The 23,113-nt window shown below is 37.3% G+C and overlaps 1 protein-coding gene across 1 annotated transcript in view; it reads left to right on the forward strand.

Annotated features, from left to right (window-relative positions):
- Tex11 (testis expressed 11) overlaps positions 1-23,113 on the forward strand; it is a 271,569-nt gene that overhangs the window by 21,679 nt on the left and 226,777 nt on the right. Inside the window, exon 5 of the mRNA XM_046467052.2 lies at positions 2,265-2,345. Within this exon, the coding sequence (XP_046323008.2) occupies positions 2,265-2,345 (81 nt within the window). The remainder of the gene's footprint in view (positions 1-2,264; positions 2,346-23,113) is intronic.

Raw genomic sequence — 23,113 nt, forward strand, 5'->3', positions numbered from 1 at the left:
GGCCATTCACCATTGAAGGAATTTGGGGTTTTCCAATTTTTAACTATTGCAAATAAAGTTGACAGAGACATTTGTGTGCAGGTTTTTGTGCGGCTGTAAGTTTTTGTTTCAGAGCTGGGGATATACCTCAGTGGCAGAGTGTTTGCCTAGCATGTGCAAGGCCCTGGGTTAGCAAGTTAGCAAGATGCTGTCTAAAAAAAGAGAGAGAGAGAGAGAAGGAAGTGGGGGAGGGAGGGTGGGAGGGAGGAAGGAAAGAAAGAAGGGAAATTTTGACTTAAGGAAGTTGTGACTGAGCAAAGAAATGGAAAAGCTGCGAATCCAAAATCCACATTCTTTCATTACATCAGTATAGTTAGGGCATCATACCTGATCTAATGGCTCACAGTCTCTAAGTGGTGAAACCAGGGCTTGTGGTTTTCAGATGTTCATCAAAGGTTGCTACAGTATTGTGTCATGCTTCTTCTTTTTCTTCTTTGTTGTCATGCTGGGGCCTTGCCACACTAAGTAAGTGTTCTATTACCCAGCTACACCTGCAGCCCTGCCTCTTCTTTAGGGATTCTTTTGTTTGAGTTCTCTATGCTTTGGGCTTGAAATACTGAATTTTGGCTTCAAGAATATGAACAATTTTTCCAAAATAACTTGTATTCTTAGAGCTTTGATTTCTCTAGAATAAAATCTGAGTAACCATAAACATTTTGTGGGTTTTTTTGAGCATTGAAGTCTCAGATTGCTTAATATAAGAACAGAAAATAACATCCTCTGATATGGCATTTGTCACTCAGCATTTCTTTTTAATAACAAGATTTTGTGTGCCTTGAATCATGACTCCATTAGCAAGTATTTGTTGGATATTTATTGTGTGGATGGGGATATTATTTTGTAATATCTATAGATAGAAGTTTGGCTTTAGAGGCTCTTTTGTTAGCAATTTGTTTTCCTTTTTAATAAGATCTAGAATTAAACCTTTAGAGGAAGGTCTCTACTTAGCAACATGTCAAGGTTAATATTCATCAGGTTGATGGAGGAGAAAACTAAAAAGGAATTGGCATTTCTTTTTTTTTTTCCTTGTGCTGGGCATGCACATGCTAAGTGGGCTCTTTATCTCTGAGCTGTACTCACAGCTCCAATATTTTAGAATCTTTATCTTTTCTTCTCTACTAAATCCATTTCTTTTTGGTTGTACTAGGGATCAATTTCAGGACCTCCAGCATGCTAGGCAATCACTCAACCACAGTTACACCCCCAGCCCATCAATCCCTTTCTTATTCAAAGCATGAGAATATTTGACACCATATAAAGAAAAGGAAAGAAAATAGCAAATGGAGGGATTTTCCCTCCTTGGAAAGTACTTTATAAAATTATTTTCTTGTATGTGTCCATGTTTTTAAAAAATATTTTGTCAGCTAAATTCATAAATGGCTGAAACAGCCCTCTTCTACAAGTGCTTAAACAATTCATGATTGATCTTTTTGTTCATTTGAAGGTTTTCAGTCATAGATTGGTAGAGCTGAAAGGAGCCCTAGAGATATCTAGTATAGTCTCCTTATTTTTTAGGTGAGGAAACAGAAGCTAGGAAAGTTAACAGCTAATAAATGGCAGAGTCTGGTGCTTGGGAGGCTGAGGCAGAGGATCACAAATTTGAGGCCAGCCTTAGCAAGTTAGAGAGGCCCTAAGCAATTTAGTGAGACTCTGTCTCAAAAAAAAAGTGTTAAAGTGTCCCTGGGTTCAATCCTCACTACCAAAATAATTGAATAAATTGAATGAATGACAACAGAGAGAAAGGAAGAAAGAAAGCAGAATGACTTTTTGGCTTCAAGGTGGCATTACAATAAACTCACTTTGATAGTAGATATTCCCAGCAGTTCAGACTGTAAGGTTATTGTGAGCTTGTTTTAGGACAAAAGATTGCTGTTTAATTCCTCTAATGTGAAGATAAATAAAAGAGCTATTTAAATAATAGCATCATTTTGTTAGACATGGCATTATATCATAATATGATAACATAAGGTAGTACTCAAGTTTTTGCATTTACAGAAAAAGTGACTGCCATTCATTCATTATCTACATTGTTACTAAAGATTCTTATCACTTATTCCTCTGTATTTTGAGCTGGCTTTTATGTTTAGTTAGACCAACTAGCATTGTGGAAAAGATTAGAAAACAAAGTAAGACTTTATAATAGTAGTTAAAATATGATAAAACTGACTTAGAGACAAACTCCTTGTCATTTCATTTTAACCAATTACTGACATTCTCTTTCTCAGGCAGTTGCTCAAGGGGATTTTCAAAGAGCATCTACATGTGCATTGCGTTGTAAAGATATGTTGATGAGGCTTCCCAAAATGGTGAGTGAAATTTCTGCATTTATTTTCCAAGAGTTTGAAAATGTACTCTTTCAATTTCCAGGAAGAATCATTACTACTGCATGAAACCTTTTGGAGATTCTATTTTGAGATCAGTTCCATTGACTTAGCTGATCTTTGAAATATTTTGCTTCCTTTGTCTTTATCAGAAAGGGCATTTGAAAAAGTGATATGGGTTTGTAAGGGTCCGGTGAAACGTCGGAGAAAGAGACCACCAAGTGACCACTCATGCAATTGGCAGAAGGGGGATTTATTGAACCAGCATGCTGGGGCTCCGTGCCCACTCAAGAAGGGAAAGCAGCCAGAGCCCCGAGCAGGGGCTGAGCACTGCTTAAGTACACTTTTTTGGGAGGGCGGAGGGCTTTGTATACATCAGAACAAATCATCATGAGGCGCGGGAAAATTGAACAACAACTCCTAAACATGATTAGTTCATTCATTGGCGGGAACAGGTCAGGCTGGAGTGATAGGTCATTCCTAAGGAGGGGGTCACATTTAAACTGATTGGTCCAGGCCCTGCAATGCCTACGTGCGACCACACAGAGCCTTTATTAAACAACCAAATAGTCAGGGGAAATATTTACTGGGCAGTTCCAAGCATTGTCTTAACAGCTACAGAAATTTCAGGTTTTGCAGGTAGCATAGGAACCTAACAATACCTAATCCTTTACATTTTAACTCAGACCTTGCAGCTTAGAAACTTTACAACACCCGGTCTTTTACCCTTTAACTTTTACGCTTTAACTTCAATTTCTTTTACCCTTACAGGTTATTTCTTAAGATTTCTTTGCTTTTCCTTTTATTGCCAAATCATCTTGCAACTATTTCTTCCATATTTCATGCTACACAATGAAAGAAAGAAAAAATGAGTCTATTTTACTACTGACAGGGTCGAAAGCAGTTAATTAGGTCACTGCCATATTATTTTTTCTATACTGAGATTTGGAGGTATGATAGATTTGATAGGATAAAATTTGTTTCCTGGATTGGTTCTCATCAAAATTTCTAAATTTATAGCATTTTTGCTTTGCTTCTTTATCTCCCTTTTCCATTCTTTCTTTGTTTTTTGTTTTTTTGTTTTGTTCAGTGTTTATGTTTACTTCAGTTTTTACTCTTACTGTGGGCATTCACAGAGATATAGTTGGATATCAAAGAGACTATTTTTAGGGTTCCATAAGTTGTACCTACTTGTGAGATTGTTTTTTCCCCAAAATTCTGCTTTATAATATAGAACATAATTCAGTAAATACTTATATGTTGCCTATTATGTTCTAGGCATTTTTCCAGGCTTTAAAATATTTAAAAACAATTTCATATTTACAGAAAACTCAGAAGAGTAGTACAAAGAACTCCTGTATATCCTTTGCCAGAGACTCTAGATTCAAGTTTTCTAGTAATGACCTATATAAAAATGGATTCAGTGTAGGAGTAAATGTCTCTAGTCTTCTTTAATCTAGAATACTGCTTCATTCTTGCCTTGACATTCATGACCTTGAGAGTTTATAGAATTTGACTTAATTTGAGTGTATTCAGTTTCCTTATTATTGGAATAGGTTATGAATTTGATGCCAGCTAATCACATGAGAAATTATATGTTCTCTTCATACCTTCCTATTTGGTGGCATAAAGAATTGGTTTATCCTATTATGGGTTGTGCTCATTTTGATCTCTTGATTAAAATGGTGTCTTCCAGGTTTTTGCACTGTAGACTTCCAGGTGTTTGTACCATAACCTTGAGTAGTTTCCCTTGGTTATTAGTAAGGATTTTATGGGGTGACATTGATATTTTGGAAATCTAATATCTCATTTCACTTTCACCACCTATATTCTTTCTCCCATTTTTCTAACTTTTTTGAGGTATAACTGAAAAAATTGTATATATTTATAATGCATAATGCTAGTTTTTGCAGCACTAGGGTTTGAATTCAGGGCCTCATTATGTTATGCAAACATTTTTTTGGGAGCTAGGCTAACTCTTTACGAGTGAGCTACATCCCCATTCCAATGTGATATTTTGATACATGTATACAGTGGGAAAAGATTACCACAGTCAAGTTAATGTGCATACTCATCATCACTTAGTTATCATTTTTCATGGAGAAACATTTCAGATCCACTTTCTTTGCAATTTTGAAGTATAAGTTATTATTAACTATAGTCACTATGCTGTACAATAGATCTCTAGAATTTATTTATACTAAATATCTGAAACTTTGTACCCTTTGACCAACATCTTTCCCTCACCCCCAATACCCCTAACCCCCGACAACCACCATTCTGCAGTCAGGTTCTTTAAGTTCAGCTTTGTCAGATTCCACATATAAGTAAGATCATTTTTTTAGTTATGTGTATTTTTTTTTTGGTGCTGGGAATTGAACCCAGGGCCTTGTACATGTGAGGCAAGCACTCTACCAACTGAGCTATATCCCCAGGCCCATAAGTAAGGTCATTTTTAATTGGGCTGTTTATCTTTTGATTATTGAGTTGTAAGAGTTTGTTTTTTGTTTTAGTTTTTGTTGTTTTGGTGCTGGGGAATGAACCCAGAGGTACTTAACCACTGAGCCACATCCCCAGTCCCCACTTTTTAAAAAATATTATTTTGAGACAGGGTTGCACTAAGTTACTTAGTCCTCTCTAAATTGCTGAGACTGACTTTGAACTTGTGATCCTCCTGCCTCAGCCTCCCGAGCTGCTGGGATTACAGTTATGTACCACCATGCTGGCAAAAGTTCTTTATATATTCTGGTTATTAAATCCTTATATGATTTGCAAATATTTTCTCCCATTTTGTGAATTGTCTTCTCACTCTTAATAAGGTCCTTTGATCCACAAGTATCTAATTTTGATTAGGTTCAGTTTATCTTGTCATGTTTAAGAAACCATTGCCAAATCCAAAGCTATGAAGATTTTTCTGTTTTCCTCTCAGGATTTTATAACTTTAGCTTTTAAATTCAGGCCTTAGATCCATTTTGAGTTAATTTTTTGTATGGTATAAGGTAAGGGTACAACCTCATTCTTTTGCATGTGGATATCCAACTTGTTCCATTTGTTAAAAAGACTGTTCCAGGGGCTGGGGTTGTGGCTCAGTGGTAGAGCATTCACCTAGCATGGGTGAGTCCCAGGGTTTGATCCTCAGCATTACATAAAGATAAATAAATAAAGGTATTGTGTCCATCTACAACTAAAACATATTTTTTAAAAAAGATTGTTCTGCCAGGTCTGGTGACACACACCCATAATCTCAATTACTTGGAAGGCTGAGGCAGGAGGATCACAAATTCAAGGCCAGTCTGGCAACTTAGCCAGACCCTGTCTCAAAATAAAAAAAAAAAAAAGATTTGGGGATGGCCTGGTGTTGGTGATGCATGCCTGTAATTGTAGAGACTGCTGAGGCTGAGACAAGATTGCAAGTTCAAGCCCATCCTAAGTAACTTAGTGAGACTCTGTCTCAAAATTTACAAATAAATAAATAATGGCTCAGTGGTGAAGCCCCCCTGTATTCTATCATGGGTACCCAACAAAAAATAAATAAAATTTTGGGGAGTATGCTCAGGGGTAGTATGCTTTCCTAACATGTACTAGGCCCTGGGTCCAACCCACCCATACCACATGAAACAACAAAAACAAAACTTGTTTATTCTCCACTGAATGGTTTTCATACCCTTGTCAAAAATTATTTGACCATATATATGAGGATTTATTTTCGTGTTCTTGTCACAGAAGAGTGAGGAGCGGTAGCTCCAAATCTCAGTTCTTGTGGTTGCAATGAAAGAAGATTTAACATCAGACATGAAAAGCCAAGCAAGAGAATAGGCTGTCTCCAAGTGTAGAACAACAAAGGAAACAGTACTGTTTTCAAATATATTGCTGTTTTATGGGTGCCTTGAAAGCTGGGGTCCACCTTGTACACTCTTTGCCAATTAGATGTTCAACTCTTCCTTCATGTTGGGTGGGAGAGTTTTTAACAGTCATGATGGCCATGCTATGTCCCGTCCGGCAGGACACATCAACGTGGGCAGTGAACCTAGATGGGGAGGAATGAAGGGACAAGAGACACAGAAGGATGACAGCAAGACAGGTGTCTGATCAAGCTGCAAACTTTTATTGTTCACACAGGGGTATTTATATGCTGGGGATGGGGAAGCTCTCTAATCAACAACTGCTGGATGTGGGTGGTAAAACTGCCAGGTGCAAGATATCTGATGATCCTGATAACCGCAGGATGTTCCAGGGAGATAGGTGGCTGCAGGATGCCTCCCAGGCAGGATGTCTCCCAGGGGGCTGTCAGGCTAATCTTTGAAGGAGAATTTCCTTCTAGTCCCTGACAATGCTATTCAGGGGGACATTATCTACAAGTTAATCCTATGTTGATGTGGGTATTGGGGGTCAGTGACCAGACAAACTTTACCTTGGTGTGTCTGCACTACTAAAGAAATTTCTCTTCTGAAATACATTGAGAAACTTATGGCCATAAATCCTAACAGTGACCCCAATAGACCCTGTCAGGAGTTAACCCTATTGATCTTTCTTTCTTGATCCATTTCTTAATTGGCTCACTTTGTTTATCTTTGTTTATTCTCAGGGTTTATGAACCTATTTTTCTATATGTAACTCGATTATTTATTTGCCTTAAAAGCAATTTAAAGAAAACCCATGACCCTTCCATGTTATTGGTTTGCATTTCACTGCTCATTACTAAATACTAACACTCTTATTTCTACTATTTTGGTTTATATGTCCCTCCTCCTATCAGTACCACACTGTTTTGTTTTGTTGCTTTGTGGCACTGCACTTTTGAAAGAGAAACATGAGATTTCCACCATTGTCCTTTTCAAAGATAATTTTGGCTATTGTGAGTCCCTTGAAATTACATATGAATTTTAGGATGGTTTCTTCCAATTCTGTAAAAGCTATTGGAATATTTATAGAGTTTGCATTAAATCCATACATATCTTTATTTAGGTCTTTAATTTCTTTTAGCAATGTTGCCAAAAGCTCAGTCCTTGTTCCTGATGCCAATCCAATAATGAGGGCATGGTTTTGAGAAAAAGGAAAAATAAGATTTATTCCTTTTCTAGCAAAGGAGAAACACTGGGGATTCCTGTCCCAAAGGCTGTGGTTTTGCCTATCAACAGGAACAGGGGGCTTTCATAGAGGTTATTCAGAAAATGAGATTAGGGAAGAGAGATCAGGAAGGAGAAGATCAGGGAGGAGAAGGTTAGGGAAAAGATCAGGGAGTAGAGAATCAGGAAGGAGAAGGTTAAGGAAAATGTGATCAGGGAGAAGATCAGGGAGAAGAAGGTTGGGAAAAAGAAAACAAACAAAAAACATGTAAGTTTCAAAGCTACAAGTGATATACTCAAAACATCAAGTGAACCTCTGTTACAGCAATGTTTTCCAATTTTCAGTGTGCAAATCTGTACTTCCATGATTAAATTTATTCCTAAGTATGTTATTCTTCTTTATGATTATAAGATCCTTGCTTAGCATCTGGATGGCCATCTTAAGAGACAACCCATTTTAAGGAAAAAGTTTCGCTTTCTGCCCAAGGGCCTTTCTTGAGACAGGCTCACCACTCCCTCATACCAACCCAACCCTTAACCACCTACATTAGGACCCGCCCAGCTCTGATTCCTCAGCCTCTCCCCAAAAAGTCCCAGAACCCAACCCTGTTTTGCCTCTCTCTCCTATAGAGAGATGGCCTTTATTTGTCAGCTCTGACAAATAAACTCTTTTGTTTATTTCTGCCTGGTCTCTGTCTTTCATTTCTTCCTCACTCATCTCTTGTTCCTTCAATGATGATGTAAATGGAATTGTTTTCTTAATTTTTCTTTTGGATTGTCCAATGCTATTGTATAGAATTACAACTGATTTTTGTATGTTAGTTAGTTTCTTTTTTTTTAAATGTAGTGCTGGGGAATTGAGCACAGGGCCTTATGCATGCTAGACAAGCACTCTACCAACTGAGCTATACCATCAGCCCCTGTGTGTTAGTTTTGAGTCCTGTAACTTTACTGAATTCACTTATTTTAAGTTTTATTTTTTGCATGAGGATTCTACATATAAGTATTCTGCATTCTACATATAGTATTCTACATATAAGATCATATCATCTCCTAAAAGAGATAATTTTACTTCCTCCTTTCTACTTTGGTTGACTTTTTTTTGAGAAAAGGGAAAAAAAGCTTTATTGCTTTGCTAGCAAAGGAGAAACACAGGAGACTTCAATCCCAAAGGCTATGGTTTTGCCCATCAGCAAGGTTACATTCCTTGTGTTCTCTGTGGGAGTTGTAATTCACTTGTTAATTTGGGTGTTAGTCATTTCTGAGATCTTCTGATGCCATCCGCAAAGTCTGGATTACTTCATTTCTATGGTGGGTGTGTACTCAAAGACAAATAAATCTGCCTAAAATGGGGAAGAAAGGTAATGCTGTTTCCCCTGAGATTAGGGAGAGGGAGAAATTAGGGAGGAGCAGGGAGAGAGGAAGAGAAAGAAACATGTCCATTTAAAAAATAAGTTGCAGTGGCAGAGCAGCAAGGGCTATATTCAAAGCATAAAGTGAACCATTGTTACATTTTCCCGCTGTCAATTTCTATATTCCATTTCTATGGAAAAATGGGTTACAACATCTCCAAGCTGCTTCCTGCTGAAAGAGGGCAAAGTTGGGGGAAGTAACCCAAAGTTTTTGTTCTCTATCAGGTGAGGCAAAGACAGTTAAGGGTATTTAGCATCAGAGCAGTCCAGAGGTCCACAGTGGCAGATGGCAGGTGACTGGACAAGGTAGACATAGGGCAGGGATCATGCAAAGGCAACAATAAACTAGACAGCAAAGCATTACTTTCTTGTAAACAAGGAGCACAAAAGCAATTAGTAATTCAGCCAGTCTCTGGAAACCATGAAGACAGTAACTCATAATCATATCAGTGAAAAACAGACCAAGTTTATCAATGTAGGAGGTTAGGAAGATTTGAAAGTCTATGAGATCAGGTTCAATTAACTCAGGACAAACTTGGGACTCTAGAGCCCTTTGTGATCATTATTATTAGGCATTCCCACACAAGAACCCTTCCTTTATAGCCTCCAGCTTTACTTACTTTTTGTAGAGCTGACACAAGTACACATTTAAATATATATATATTTTCTCCTTTTAAATGTCCATGTAGGACTGTGCTTTGGCTAACTTCTTCTTCCTGCCAGTATTTAATACCAAGTTGGTCAAAATGGACCTTGTTCCTACAACTCTTGAGTCAGCTGAGATTCCTCAGAGATCACTCTTGGGGACCTGTGTGAAGCCCCTTGGTTCCTTTAGTTTTCCTCTACTAGTGTGCCACCCGCCAGGATGGGTAAGAGTCTTGCTGACCATATGTGGCTTCTCTTGGAAGCATCAGGGACATTTCCATCTCCAATGACCCTTTGGTTGACTTTCATTTAAGTTTCTTAGCTCATGGCTTCAAGTAGAACTTCCAGAACTATGTTGAAGTAGTAAGTCATTGATTTTAGAGGAAAAGTTTTCACTTGTTCACGATTGAGTATAAATGCTAGCTATGAGTTTTATGGTCTTTATTATATTGAGGAAATTTCTGTGTATTCTTAGTTTGACTTTTTTTTTTTTTTGGTATTGGGGATTGAAACTTGGGGTACTTCACCACTGAGCCACATCCCAATCCTTTACATTTATTTTTTAAATTTTGAGACAGGGTCTTGCTAAGTGGCTGAAGCTGGCTTTGAACTCGGGATCATCCTGCTTCACCCTCTGGAGTTGCTGTGATTGAAGGCATGTGCCACTATGCCCAGCTTTTCGCTTGACTTTTTAATCATGCATGATTGTTGGATTTTGTCAAATGCTGCTTCTGAATGAATTGAGATTTTCATGTATGTTGTGATTTGGATATAAGGTAGTCCCCTCAAAAAAGCTCATGTTAGGGAATTGAACAGTGTTTGGAGGTGAAGTGATTAGATTGTGAAAACTGTTTCTTAATCAGTAGATTAATTCATTTAATGGGTTAAAAGGACTGTGTGGTAACTGTTGGCAGGTGGGGCATGGCTGGAGGAAGTAGATCATTGGGAGCATGTCTTTGGTGTTTTTCTTCTGTTTGTTGCACCTTTCTCTCTCTCTCTCTCTCTCCCCACCCCCCTCCTTCTTGGTTGCCATGATCTGAGAAGCTTTCCTCCACCATGGCCTTCTTCTATGATATTCTGTCTCACCTTTGGTCCAGAGTAATGGCATTGGCCAAACATGGATAGAGTCTCTGAAACTGTGGACCCAAAATAAACTTTCTCTTCTTAGTTGTTCTTTTTTTTTTTTTTTTTTGGTACCAGGGATTGAACCCAGAGGTGCTTAACCACTAAGTCACATCCCAAGCCCTCTATATATTTTATTTAGAGATAGGGTCTTGCTAAGTTACTTAGGGCCTCCCTATATTGCTGAGGGCAGCTTTGAATTTGCAGTCCTCCAGCCTCAGCCTCCCTGACCTCTGGGATTACAGGCATGCACCACTGCACCTGGCTTCTTAGTTGTTCTTGTCAAATGTTTTGATCACAGAGACGATAATCTGACTAGACTAGCATAATGTACTATTTGGAGGGTACTAGGAATTGTACCTCTAGATGGTTTACCACTGAGCTATATCCCAAGTCCTTTTTAATTTTGAGACAGGGTCTTGCTGAATTGCTAAGAGTCTTGCTAAATTGCTGACAGCCTTCCTGAACTTGGAATCTTCCTGGTCAGCATCCTGAGTCACTGGATTATAGGGATATACCAACACACCTAACTCTATCATTTTTAATACATCATATATAAAATATATAATGTATGTTTTATGTATATATATGGAGTGGAACCCAGGGGTGCTTAGTGACAGCCACATCCTGAGCCCTTTTTATTTTTATTCTTTTTGGGGACAGGGCCTCTAATTTGCTGAGGCTGGCTTTAAGCTTGCAATCCTCCTGCCTCAGCCTCTCAAATCACTGGGATTACAAGCATGTACCACTGTACCCAGCTAATATATCATAATTTCATTAATTTTATGAACATTTTGAAAGGAGGATACATGCATCATGGACTTTTACTGCTTAAATCAGTTAGGGTGTATTTCTTGCTCTCTCTTTTTCCCCTCAATACTAGGAATTGAATCCAGGACCTTGCACATGTGAGACGTGCACTCTCCCACTGAGCTACATTTCCAGTCCTTTTAAATTTTTTATTTTGTTTCATTTTTGGTACAGGGGATTGAACCCAGGGGTGCTTAACCACTGAGCCATATCCGCAGTCCTTTTTTTAAAAAATTTATTAGTTGTTGATGGACCTTTATTTGTTTATATGTGGTGCTGAGAATTGAACCAGTGCCTCACACATGCTAGGCAAGCGCTCTACTGCTGAGCCACAACCCCAGCCCCTATCCCCAGCCTTTTTAAAATATTTTATTTAGAGACAAGGTCTCACTGAGTTACTTAGGGCCTCACTAAGTTGCTGAGGCTGGCTTTGAACCTGCAGTCCTCCTGCCTCAGCCTCTAGAGCCACTGGGATTACAGATGTGTGCTACCATGCCCAGCTCCCTGTCCATTTTTTTTAAATATTATTTTTTTAGTTGTAGGTGGACAATATCTTTATTTCATTTTTATGTGGTGCTGAGGATCAAACCCAGTGCCTCATGTGTGCTAGGCAAGCATTCCACCGCTGAGCCATAACCTCAGTCCTTTTTTTTTTGTTTACGTTGAGACAGGGCCTTGCTAAGTTACTGAGAGTTTTACTAAGTTGCTGGGGCTGGGCTTGAACTTGCAATCCTCCTTCCTTAGCTTCCTGAGTAGCTGTGGTTGCAGGTGTCTGCCACCATGCCTGGCCAGGGTGTATTTCTTAAGAATAGGATATTCTCCTTTATAAATGAAATATAGTCATCAAGTTCAGGAAATTTAACATTAATGAGTACATTGATCTACAATGCATATTCTAATTTTATCAAATGTACCAATAATTTACTTCACAGCAGCTGTTTAGTGAGGCTCTAAGCGACTCAGTGAGACCCTGTCTCTAAATAAAATACAAAAAAGGGCTGGGGATGTAGCTCAGTGGGTGTAGCCCTTGGGTTCAATCCCCAGACCAAAAAAAACCTGTTTTATCAAGGTATAGTAAATCATATACACTTGTATAATTTAGTGAATTTTGACATGCAAATTCTCATGAAGCTATTATTACAATGAAGTTTATGAACTTTTCCATACCCTTCTCCCATTTTTTCTTTCTCTTTCTTCTCACTTCTCTGTTCTTCATATCCAGACAATCACTAATTTGTTTCCTTTCATTATAGAATGATTTGCCTTTTCTAGAATTTTTATATAAATGGAATCATATGGTAAATGCTTTGTTGGTCTGGATTCTTGCACTTAGGACAATTCTGAGATTCATACATGTATTTGAATGTATTTATAGTTTTTTGTTGTTCTTTTTAGTTATATATGACAGTAGAATGTATTTTGACATATTATACATGCATGGAGTATAATTTCCTATTTTTGTGGTTATACACGATATGGAGTTACACTGGTCATGTATTCATATATGAACATGGGAAAGTTATGTCTGATTCATTGTACTGTCTTTCCCATTTCTATCCCCTCCATTCCCTCCATTGCTCCCTGTCCAATCCAGTGAACCTCCACTCCCCCTCTCTTTGTGAATTAGCATCTGCATATTAGTGAGAACTTTAGGCCTTTGGTTTTTTGGGATTGGCTTATTTCACTTAGCATTACAGTCTCCAGTTCCATTCATTTACCAGCAAATGACATAATTTTATTCTTCTTTATGGCTGAATATGTATCAGTAGTTTATCCATGAATTTTTTATGGATAGATCACTGTTTATCCATTTACCTGTTCCTGTTGATGGACATCCAGGTTTGTTTGTTTCCAGTTCTTAGCTATTTTTTATCTGATATATATATGGATGAGTAGTACTGGGGATTGAACTTAGGGGAACTCTACCACTGAGCCACATCCCCAGCCCTATTTTGTATTTTATTTAGAGACAGGGTCTCACTGGGTTAGCTTAGCACCTTGCTTTTGCTGAGGCTGGCTTTGAACGCGTGATCCTCCTGCCTCAGCCTCCTGAGCCGCTGGGATTACAGGTGTGCATCACCACACCTAGCTCTGTTGCTAGCTCTTTCAGAGTATAAAATTACTAGAGGACAGAGACCTCTTTTAAAAAGTCAAAACTTTGGGCCAATTTTTTGATCAGTTTGTGTGTGTGTGTGTGTGTGTGTGTTATTTGAATTCAATCAGGGGTGCTCTACTACTGAGCCACATCCCCAGCACTTTTTTTTTCTCCAAAAGGATAAATATTTTATTTTTTTCCTTGATGAAGCAATAAAATTTATTACTTTTATTTAATCTTGACTCCTTTATTTTATTTTTTATTTGTTCTAATTAGTTATACGTGACAGCAGAATGCATTTTGACATGTTGTGCACAAATGGAGTACAACTTCTCATTCCTCTGGTTGTACATGATGTAGAGTGATCCCCAGCACTTATTTTTTGTTTTGAGCTGGGGTCTCACTCAATTGCTGAGGCTGGCCTTGAACTTGTAATTCTCCTGCCTCACAGCCTCAGTCTCCTGAGTCACTAGGATTAAAGGCATGCACCATTACATCTTGTTCAGATTTTTCATTTTCTCATTGTTAAATTTTAAGAGATCTTTGTATATTTTCTCCCAGTCTGTTGCTTCTGTTTTCATATTCTTTTTTTTTTTTTTTTTGGCAATTCTGGGGATTGAACCCAGGGACACTTTACCACTGAGTTACATCCCTATCCCTTTTTTAGTTTTTCTTTTAATATTTATTTTTTAGTTGTAGTTAGACACAATAACTTTATTTTATTTACTTATTTTCATGTGGTGCTGAGGATCGAACCCAGGGTCCCACACATGCTAGGTGAGTGCTCTACTGCTGAGCCACAATCCCCGCCTTTTTTAGTTTTTATTTTGAGAGGAGAGCTTGCTAAATTTCTGAGGCTGGTCTGGAGCTTGAGGTCCTCCTAACTCAACCTACCCAATTGCTGGGAGTACAGGCATGCACTAATGCCCTCAGATCTGCTTTATAGTAAGTCTTGAGTCAGATCGTATCAGTCCTCAAACTGTGTTCTTGTTCTTTAATAATCTATGGGCTATTCTGCATCTTTTTCCTCTTCTTATAAACTTCAGAGATTTTGGTTGGGATGGCATTGAATCTGCAGATGAAGTTGGGAAGAATTGACTTCTCAACATTATTTTTTTAAAATGATATTTTTTAGGTGTAGATGGACACAACACAATGCCTTTATTTTTATGTGGTGCTGAGGATCGAACCTGGGTCCTGCCCATGCTAGGGGAGTGCTCTACCACCGAGCCACAATCCCAGCCCCTTCTCAACATTATTTATTCATCCTGTCTATGAACATGGAGTATTTTTCCATTTATTTAATTCTTTGATTGTATTCATCAGAGTTTTGTATTTTTCTTTATGTACATCTTATATATATTTTGTTAGATTTATTCCCAAGCACTTAGTTTTCTGGATAATAACATAAATGGTTTTGTGATTTTTGTTTTGTTTTGTCATACTTGGGATCAAATCCCAAGCCTTGTGCATGCCGATGAAGTGCTCTACAACTAACTGAGCTACAGCCCCAGCCTAGTGTTGTAGGGTTTTTTTTTTTTTCCAGTATTATGTTTTTAAATTTAAATTCCACTTGTTCATTGCTGGCATTAAAAAGTGTTTGACTTTTGTATATTAACCTTTTATACTGTAGCCTTGCTATAATTGCTTATTATTTCTATTTTTTCCCAGACATTTTCCATTTCCTACATGGGCTATAATGTCATCTGCAAATAGCTTTACTTCTTCCCAGTCTGTATACTTTGTATTCTTTTTTTTTTTGTGGAAGCAAAAATAAAAAAAAATATTATCAACTTTAGAACAATAGTTTTCATATTCAGCCACATACAATTAAGGCAGAAAGGAAAATAAAAGATCATGGAGAAAAATTTCTCAAGTAATTTCTTTTTTTTTTAATATTTATTTTTTAGTTTTTGGCAGACACAACATCTTTGTTTGTATGTGGTGCTGAGGATCAAACCCGGGCCTCACGCATGCCAGGCGAGCGCGCTACTGCTTGAGCCACATCCCCAGCCCCCCTCAAGTAATTTTTAAGAAGTGTATATGGAGACGGGCACTCCCACATAACAGGGGGCCATTTTTTCCCTAAAATATTCTTGCCACAGCTCTCCTTTCTTTGCATTTTTATTGGATCTTTTTAGTTATACGGACAGTAGAATTTATTTTGGTATAATTGTACAAGCATGGAATATACCTTATTCTAGTTAGGACCCCATTTCTATGGATGTACATGATGGTTGAATTCGCTATGGTATATTCGTGTAAGTACATAGGAAAATTATTTTGGGTTCATTCCACTCCCCCCTGCCCCTTTTTTTGTCTTAACTACATTATGTAGGATTTTCTATATGGTATTGAAAAGCAATGGTGATAGGTTCCATCTTTGCCTTGTTCTTGACCTTAGTGTGAAAACTTCAAGTTTCACACTGTTGTATATGATGTTAGATGTAGATATTTTGTATATTTTTGTTTACCAAGTTGAGGAAGTTCACTTCTTTTACTATTTTGTTGAAAGTGTTATTTTATTTTTATTTTTTAAAATATTTATTTAGTTGTAAGATGGACACAATATTTTCATTTTTATGTGGTGCTGAGGATCAAACCCAGGGCCTCACACGTGCAAGGCAGGTGCTCTATCACTGAGCTACAGCCCCAGCCTGAAAGTGTTGTTTTAAATGGTGTTGGATTTAGTCAAATATTTAGGTTATTGGGCTGGGGTTGTAGCTCAGTGTTGTAGAGTTCTTGCCTAGCATGTGTGAGGCACTGGGTTTGATCCTCAGCACCATATAACCTAAATATTTTATGTATTTATTTTTATCAAACCTGTGGGCTTAGAGTTGTTCATAGTTTTCGCCTATCATTATTTTTTTTATGCCCATAAGATCTTTAGTGATGTCCCATATTTTTTTGGAATACCAGGGATTGAATTCAGGGGCACTTGACCACTGAGCCACAACCCCAGACCTATTTTGTATTTTATTAGAGACAGGGTCTCACTGAGTTGCTTAGTTCCTCACTTTTGCTGAGGGTGGCTTTGAACTCTTGATCCTCCTGCCTTAACCTCCCAAACTGCTGGGATTACAGGCATGCACCACTGCGCCCAGCTCCCATCTCTCTTTTCTGATATTAGTAATTTGAGTCTTCTCTTTTTTTCTTAGCCTTACTAGCATATTATCAATTTTTTTGATCATTTCAAAGAATAAACTTTTGGTTTGATAAATTTTCTTCATTAATTTCCTATTTCCACCTTCATTGATTTCTACTCACATTTTTCACATTTGTGTTTTTCTGATTATTTATATTTAATTTTCTCTTCTTTTTCTATTTTCCTAAGGTAGAAGTTTAAATGATTGATTTTAGATCCTTTTTATTTTTTAAATACAGACATTCTATGCTATAATTTTCCCTCTAATCACTGCTTTCCCAGTATTCCACAAATTTTGGTAAGTTTTGTTTTTATTTTCATTTAGTGTAAAATATTTTAATTGTTCTTCATATTTCTTCTTTGATATGCATATCATTTAGAAATATATTATTCATTCTCTAAATTATAATTTTCAAGCTATCTTTCTGTTATTGATTTCTTCTTTAATTCCATTTGATCTGACAGCAGTCATTGCATGATTTTTATTCCTTAAGATGTATTTTATGGCCCAGAATGTGATCTATCTTGTTGACTATTCCATGTGAGCTTAAGAAGAATGTGTGTTCTGCCATTTTTGGATGAAATAGTCTATTGGTGTCTATTATATCCTGCATATTGATGGTATTTCTGATATTCTGCCTGCCAAATCTGTCCATATCTCATAAAATGATGTTGAAGTTTCCCAGTATAATAGTGTATTCATCTATTTTTCTTTGTAGTTTTTGCCTCACATATTTTGACCCTCTGGTTAGTTCCTGAAACATTAAGGATTATTATGTCTTCTTGGAGGATTGATCCCTTTATTGTTAGATAATGACCCCCCCTTTATCTCTTGTAACATTCCTTGTTCTGAAGTCTCCTTTGTCTGAAATTAATAGTTATTTCTGCTTTCTTTTGCTTAGCATTAATATGGTGTATTTTTTTCCATTTCTTTAATTTATATGTGTCTTCACATTTAAAGTGCATGTCTTATAGAGAACATATAGTTGGGTCTTATTTTATGATCTATTCTGACACTTTTTCTTTTAATTGTGTTAGCTGCTAAGGAAGGCAAACACATTTAGGGGCAAACTCCTAAATTTATGGGGGAGAAAGTTATTACCCCTTAAAAAGATTGTTAATGCAACTTCAAAGTTATTCTTTCCGTTTCAGCTAAAACTCTTTGGAGAAAGTTAGGAGAAATCAGACAAGGTTACTGAGTCACTCTGATTCATTCTTATAGGCAATCTAGAGTAAACTTGGCTCAATATAATACTGAACTGAGCATGCCCAGAAGTGTTTGTGTCCACCATATTTCCTTTTTGAACATGTGTTCTAGGATCCTGAACTGAGGATCCCCAGAGTGTTTGTAGTGTTTCTGTCTGCCTCTTTCTTTCTTTTTTTTAAGGTGGTTAGAAATTTAGAACTTAATGCAATTACAGCTAAAAATATTCAGGGATGCATTTTGAAAAATCTCACCGGAAAAAAGTTAATTGACATTTTTATTATTTTGCTATATTTAAATCCTTAGAGATTAATGAAAAATAAAAAAAAAGAATCAGATGTACTTTAAAAGAATTGTCCATTATGATGTATTAAGAAAGAGAGTCATTCCAAGGAGCTGGAATGACTTATAAAGAGCTGGTATTCTTTATAAGCAATACAGTCTATTTTGTTCAGGAATTTGCAGTGTATTACAGTTATTTTTGAAATACAGGATGGACATTATTTCATCATTTGCTTTTTTAAAAAAATATTAGTGCTTTATAGTTATACATAATAGTGGGGCTCATTTTGATATATTCATAAATGTATATAGCATAGTATTCTATATTTTAATCCCCAGTACTACCTCCTTCCCTCTTTTTCCCTCTTCTTGACTCTGTTCCTCTACTTTATTGATCTTACTTCTATTTATTTATTTTAATTGATGTGTTATAATTATATATAAAATTAAAATGCATTTTGATATAATCATATGTGCACCTTATATAATTTTGTCAATTTAATTCTCCAGTTTTTCCCCTTTCCCTTCCCTCCTGCCTCCTTGGTTCCCACTCTTGTTCCACTCATCACCCATCTATCTTCATGTAGTCCCTCCTTTTTTTATTCCTTTTTCCCCTTTAGCTTCCACATATGAAAGGAAACATTTGGCCCTTGACTTTCTGAGTCTGGATTATTTCACTTAGCATTATGTTTTCTAGTTCCATCCATTTATCAGCATATAACATAATTTCATTCTTCTTTATGACTTGAGTAGAACTTCATTGTATATATATACCACATATTCTATATCTATTTGTCTATTGATGGATACTCAGGTTGTTTTCATAACTTGGCTATTGTGGATTGTGCTTCTATAAATGTTGGTATCCATGTTTCATTATAGTATGTTGATTTTAGCTCATTTGGATAATTACAAAGGAGTGAGATAGATGGATCTTATTAGGTGGTACCATTCCTAGTCGTTTAAGGAATCTTCATGCTGCTTTCCAAAGTGGTTGTACTAATTTGCTGTCCCAAAAACAATATGTAAGTGTATCTTTACCTCCAAATCCTTACCACCAATTATTGTGTTTTGTATTATTTTTTAAAAATAATTTGTAGTTGTAGATGGATAAAATGCCTTTATTTTATTTGTTTATTTTTATGTGGTGCTGAAGATCAAACCCAGTGCCTCATGCATACTAGGCAAATGCTCTGCCACTAAGCTACAGTCCCAGCCCTGACTTTTTCATTCTTTTTTTTTTTTTTTTTTTTTAGAGAGAGGAGAGAGAGAGAGAGAGAATTTTTTAATATTTATTTCTTTTAGTTCTCGGCGGACACAACATCTTTGTTGGTATGTGGTGCTGAGGATCGAACCCGGGCCGCACGCATGCCAGGCGAGCGCGCTACCGCTTGAGCCATATCCCCAGCCCGACTTTTTCATTCTTGATGATGGCATTCTAACTGAAGTGATACTAAATCTCAGTGTAGTTTAGATTTGCATCTCCCTGATTGCTAAGGATGTTGAACATTTTTTATATGTTTGTTGACCATTTGTATTTCTTCTTTTGAGAAATGTCTTTTGAGACCTTTTACCCATTTACTAAATGGGTTATTAGGTTTTTTTTCCTGAAGTTTTTGAGTTCTTAATGTTGTCTGCTTATTAATCTCCTTTTGCAAGAGTAGCTACTGAAGATTTTCTCCTGTTTTGTGGGGCTTTCTCTTCATGCTCTTCATTGTTTCCTTTACTTTAAAAAGCTTTTAAATTTAATGTTCTCCCATCTATTGATTCTTGGTTTTATTTCTTGAGCTTTAGGAGTCTTATTAAGGAAGTCAGTTCCTGTGACAATATGTCAGAGTGTTGCCTCTGTTTTTTTCTAATAGATTTCATTCTTCCTGGTCTAATTCCTAGGTCTTTGATACACTTTGAGTTTATTTTTGCACAGAGGTAAGGATTTAGTTTCATTCTTCTACATATGGATATCCAGTTTTTCCCAGCACCATTTGTTAAAAAGGCAGTCTTATCTCCAACATATGCTTTTGACCTTTGTCAAGGATCAAATTAATTTAGTCATGTGGACTTGTCCCTGTGTTTTCTAGTCTATTCTCTTGGTATCATTTCTATTTTATGACAAAACTCTTTTTTTTTTTTTTTTTTGATCGGAAGGGTGGTTACTGGGGATTAGAATTCAGGGGCACTCAACCACTGAGACACATCACATCCCCAGCCCTATTTTGTATTTTATTTAGAGACAGGGTCTCACTGAGTTGCTTAATGCTTTGCCATTGCTGAGGCTGGCATTGAGCTTGTGATCCTCCTGCTTCAGCCTCCCAAGCCCCTGGGATTACAGGTGTGTACTACCATGCCCAGCTATTTTATGACAAAACTCTACTGTTTTGTTATTGTATCTCTGTAGTATAATTTAAGATCAGGTATTTTTTTTTTTTTTAAGAGAGAGTGATAGAGACAGGGAGAGAGAGAGAATTTTTTTTTTTAATATTTATTTTTTTAGTTTTTGGTGGACACAACATCTTTGTTTGTATGTGGTGCTGAGGATCAAACCCAGGGCCTTGCATGTGCTAAGTGAGTGCTCTACCGCTGAACCACAACCCCAGTCCCTCAGGGTGAAATCTTATTTCTTGATGTCTTACAGTCAGTAGGTTGATTGGCATCTTGCCATATCACACCCATCTCAGAGGGGCTGTGTGGCTACAGCAGGTCACCTCATCTCCAGTGCTGTGTGGGCCCAGGCAGAGCAGACTAGGGCCCCCAATGTTTCTGAACAGTCAACCAGAGGAACTACCCACTGGAAGTTCCCAGACACCAGATTATCCTATTCACTAGGCTGCAATGCACAATATAGTCCACACACAGCCCGTGGATGGCTCTCAACACTTCCACCTATTTAGTTAGACTTATTTCTAAGTATTTTCTTTTATTTTTTAAGGTTATTATGCATGGAATAGTTTTCTTTATTTCTTTCTTGGCAGATTCATTATTGGAGTATAAGAAAGCTATTGATCTTGTATTTTGCTTCATTGCTGAGTTTATTTATTGGATCTAGAAGTCTTTTTTTTTTTTTTTTAATATTTATTTATTTATTTTTAGTTTTCGGCGGACACAACATCTTTGTTTTATGTGGTGCTGAGGATCGAACCCGGGCCGCACGCATGCCAGGCAAGCGCGCTACCGCTTGAGCCACATCCCCAGCCCCTAGAAGTCTTTTTTAAAATTTTTTAGTTGTAGTTGGACATAATACCTTTATTTTATTTATTTATTTTTATGTGGTGCTGAGGATCGAACCCAGGGTCTCGCACATGCTAGGCAAGCGCTCTACCACTGAGCCACAACCCCAGCCCCTAGAAGTCTTCTTCTAGAGTTATTTGGGTCCTCTACGTATTGAATTATGTTATCAGAAAGTAAGGTATTTTGACTTCTTCTTTTCCTATTTTTTCCTTTTAATTTTCTTCTCTTGCCTCATTGTTGTGCCTAGAGTTTCAAGAACTTTATTGAATAGGAGTGGTAAGAATGGATATCTTTGTCTTTTCCCTGATTTTATAGGAAATGATTTTAGTTTTTCTCCATTCAGTATTATGTTGGCTTTGGTTTTGTCATATATTGCCTTTATGGTATTGATGTAAGTTCCTTCCATCCCTAATTTCTCCAGTGATTTTAAAGAGAATTGGTGCTAAATTTTGTCAAAAGGGTTTTTCTCCATCTATTGAGATGATCATGTGATTTTTGTCCTTGATACTATTTATGTGATTAATTACATTTATTGATTTATGGATATTGAACCACCTTGTATTCCTGGGATGAATCTAACATGATCATGGTGTGCATTCTTCTTAATGTGTTTTTGAATGTGGTTTGTTAATATTTTATTGAGGATTTTTGCATTTACATTTATCAGAGACATTAGTCTTTAGTTTTCTTTGATGTGTCTTTATCTGGTTTAGTATCAGGATGATACTGAATTCATAGAATGAGCTTGAGAGTATTCCTTCTCTCTCTGTTTCATGATATAGTTTGAAGAGGGTTGGCATTAGCTTTTTTAAGATAAATGATGATGGAGTAGAGGAAAGCTGAAGTTTCCAGTTTCTCTGTGACTTGAGATTCAGGTAGCAAGAATACTGCTTCCCAGTGAGGTGTATGACAGGGAATTCACTGAATCTCAATATCAGAATCATAGAGATAGAAATTTGGATACTTTGAACATAAGACAGGAAAGAATACCTCAGAATCCAGCCAATAAGGGCACAGTGTCATTTTACCGTGGAAGGGAGAGGCAGCCGAAACAACAATACTGAATTTCTGAATAAAATTTGGTACTGTCAAACCTGTAGAATAGAGGAGAAATCATAACTTGAGTGACCCACAGCCAGTGCAGTGAGCTAATATGTGAGGGGTGCTCCACACTTCATGTTTGGAGAGCAGAGAGCTGATATGGGGTGCCAACTTGAGGCAGTAGTGGATTTCTGATTTGTCTTTATATGGCAGGAGCCAGAGAGTTTATAACAAGCATTAGTTAACTCTCCTTCCATGCTCCTGCCATGAGATCTAGAGTCCTCTAGGCAGGACACAACTGAGGCAGACACAGGGGAATGTGCAGGGGTGGGGTGATGTCTTAGGCTGGGGATACATAGCAGAGTGCTTTTCACTTTCCCTTTGGATTTGACACCTTGTGGGATTAGCTGGAGATATCCCAGAACCTGGACAGTTGGACATTCATGCTCAGAATCTGATCCTTGAACGACCACATTTGTGGGCAGTTGGGTATATGAGAAGAGTGGAAAATTGGTCTCTTTGCCTCAAGAATGGAATCCTCAGGTCACCGCCCCCCCCCCCCCCAGAGATTGGCATCTGCCCGTCAATAGGTTGGTTGGAGCTATTCTTTCTATAGCCAATACTTCACAACAAAGCTGGAAATGTCGGTCAGAACCAAACATCAGCTACTTGAACTTCAGGTTTAGAAATCTGTATCAGCCCTGCC

This window comes from Marmota monax, unplaced genomic scaffold (genome assembly GCF_021218885.2).
Source record: "Marmota monax isolate L192 unplaced genomic scaffold, Marmota_monax_Labrador192_F-V1.1 WCK01_AAM20220418_F8-fsc00284, whole genome shotgun sequence".
NCBI classification, from domain to species: domain Eukaryota; kingdom Metazoa; phylum Chordata; class Mammalia; order Rodentia; family Sciuridae; genus Marmota; species Marmota monax.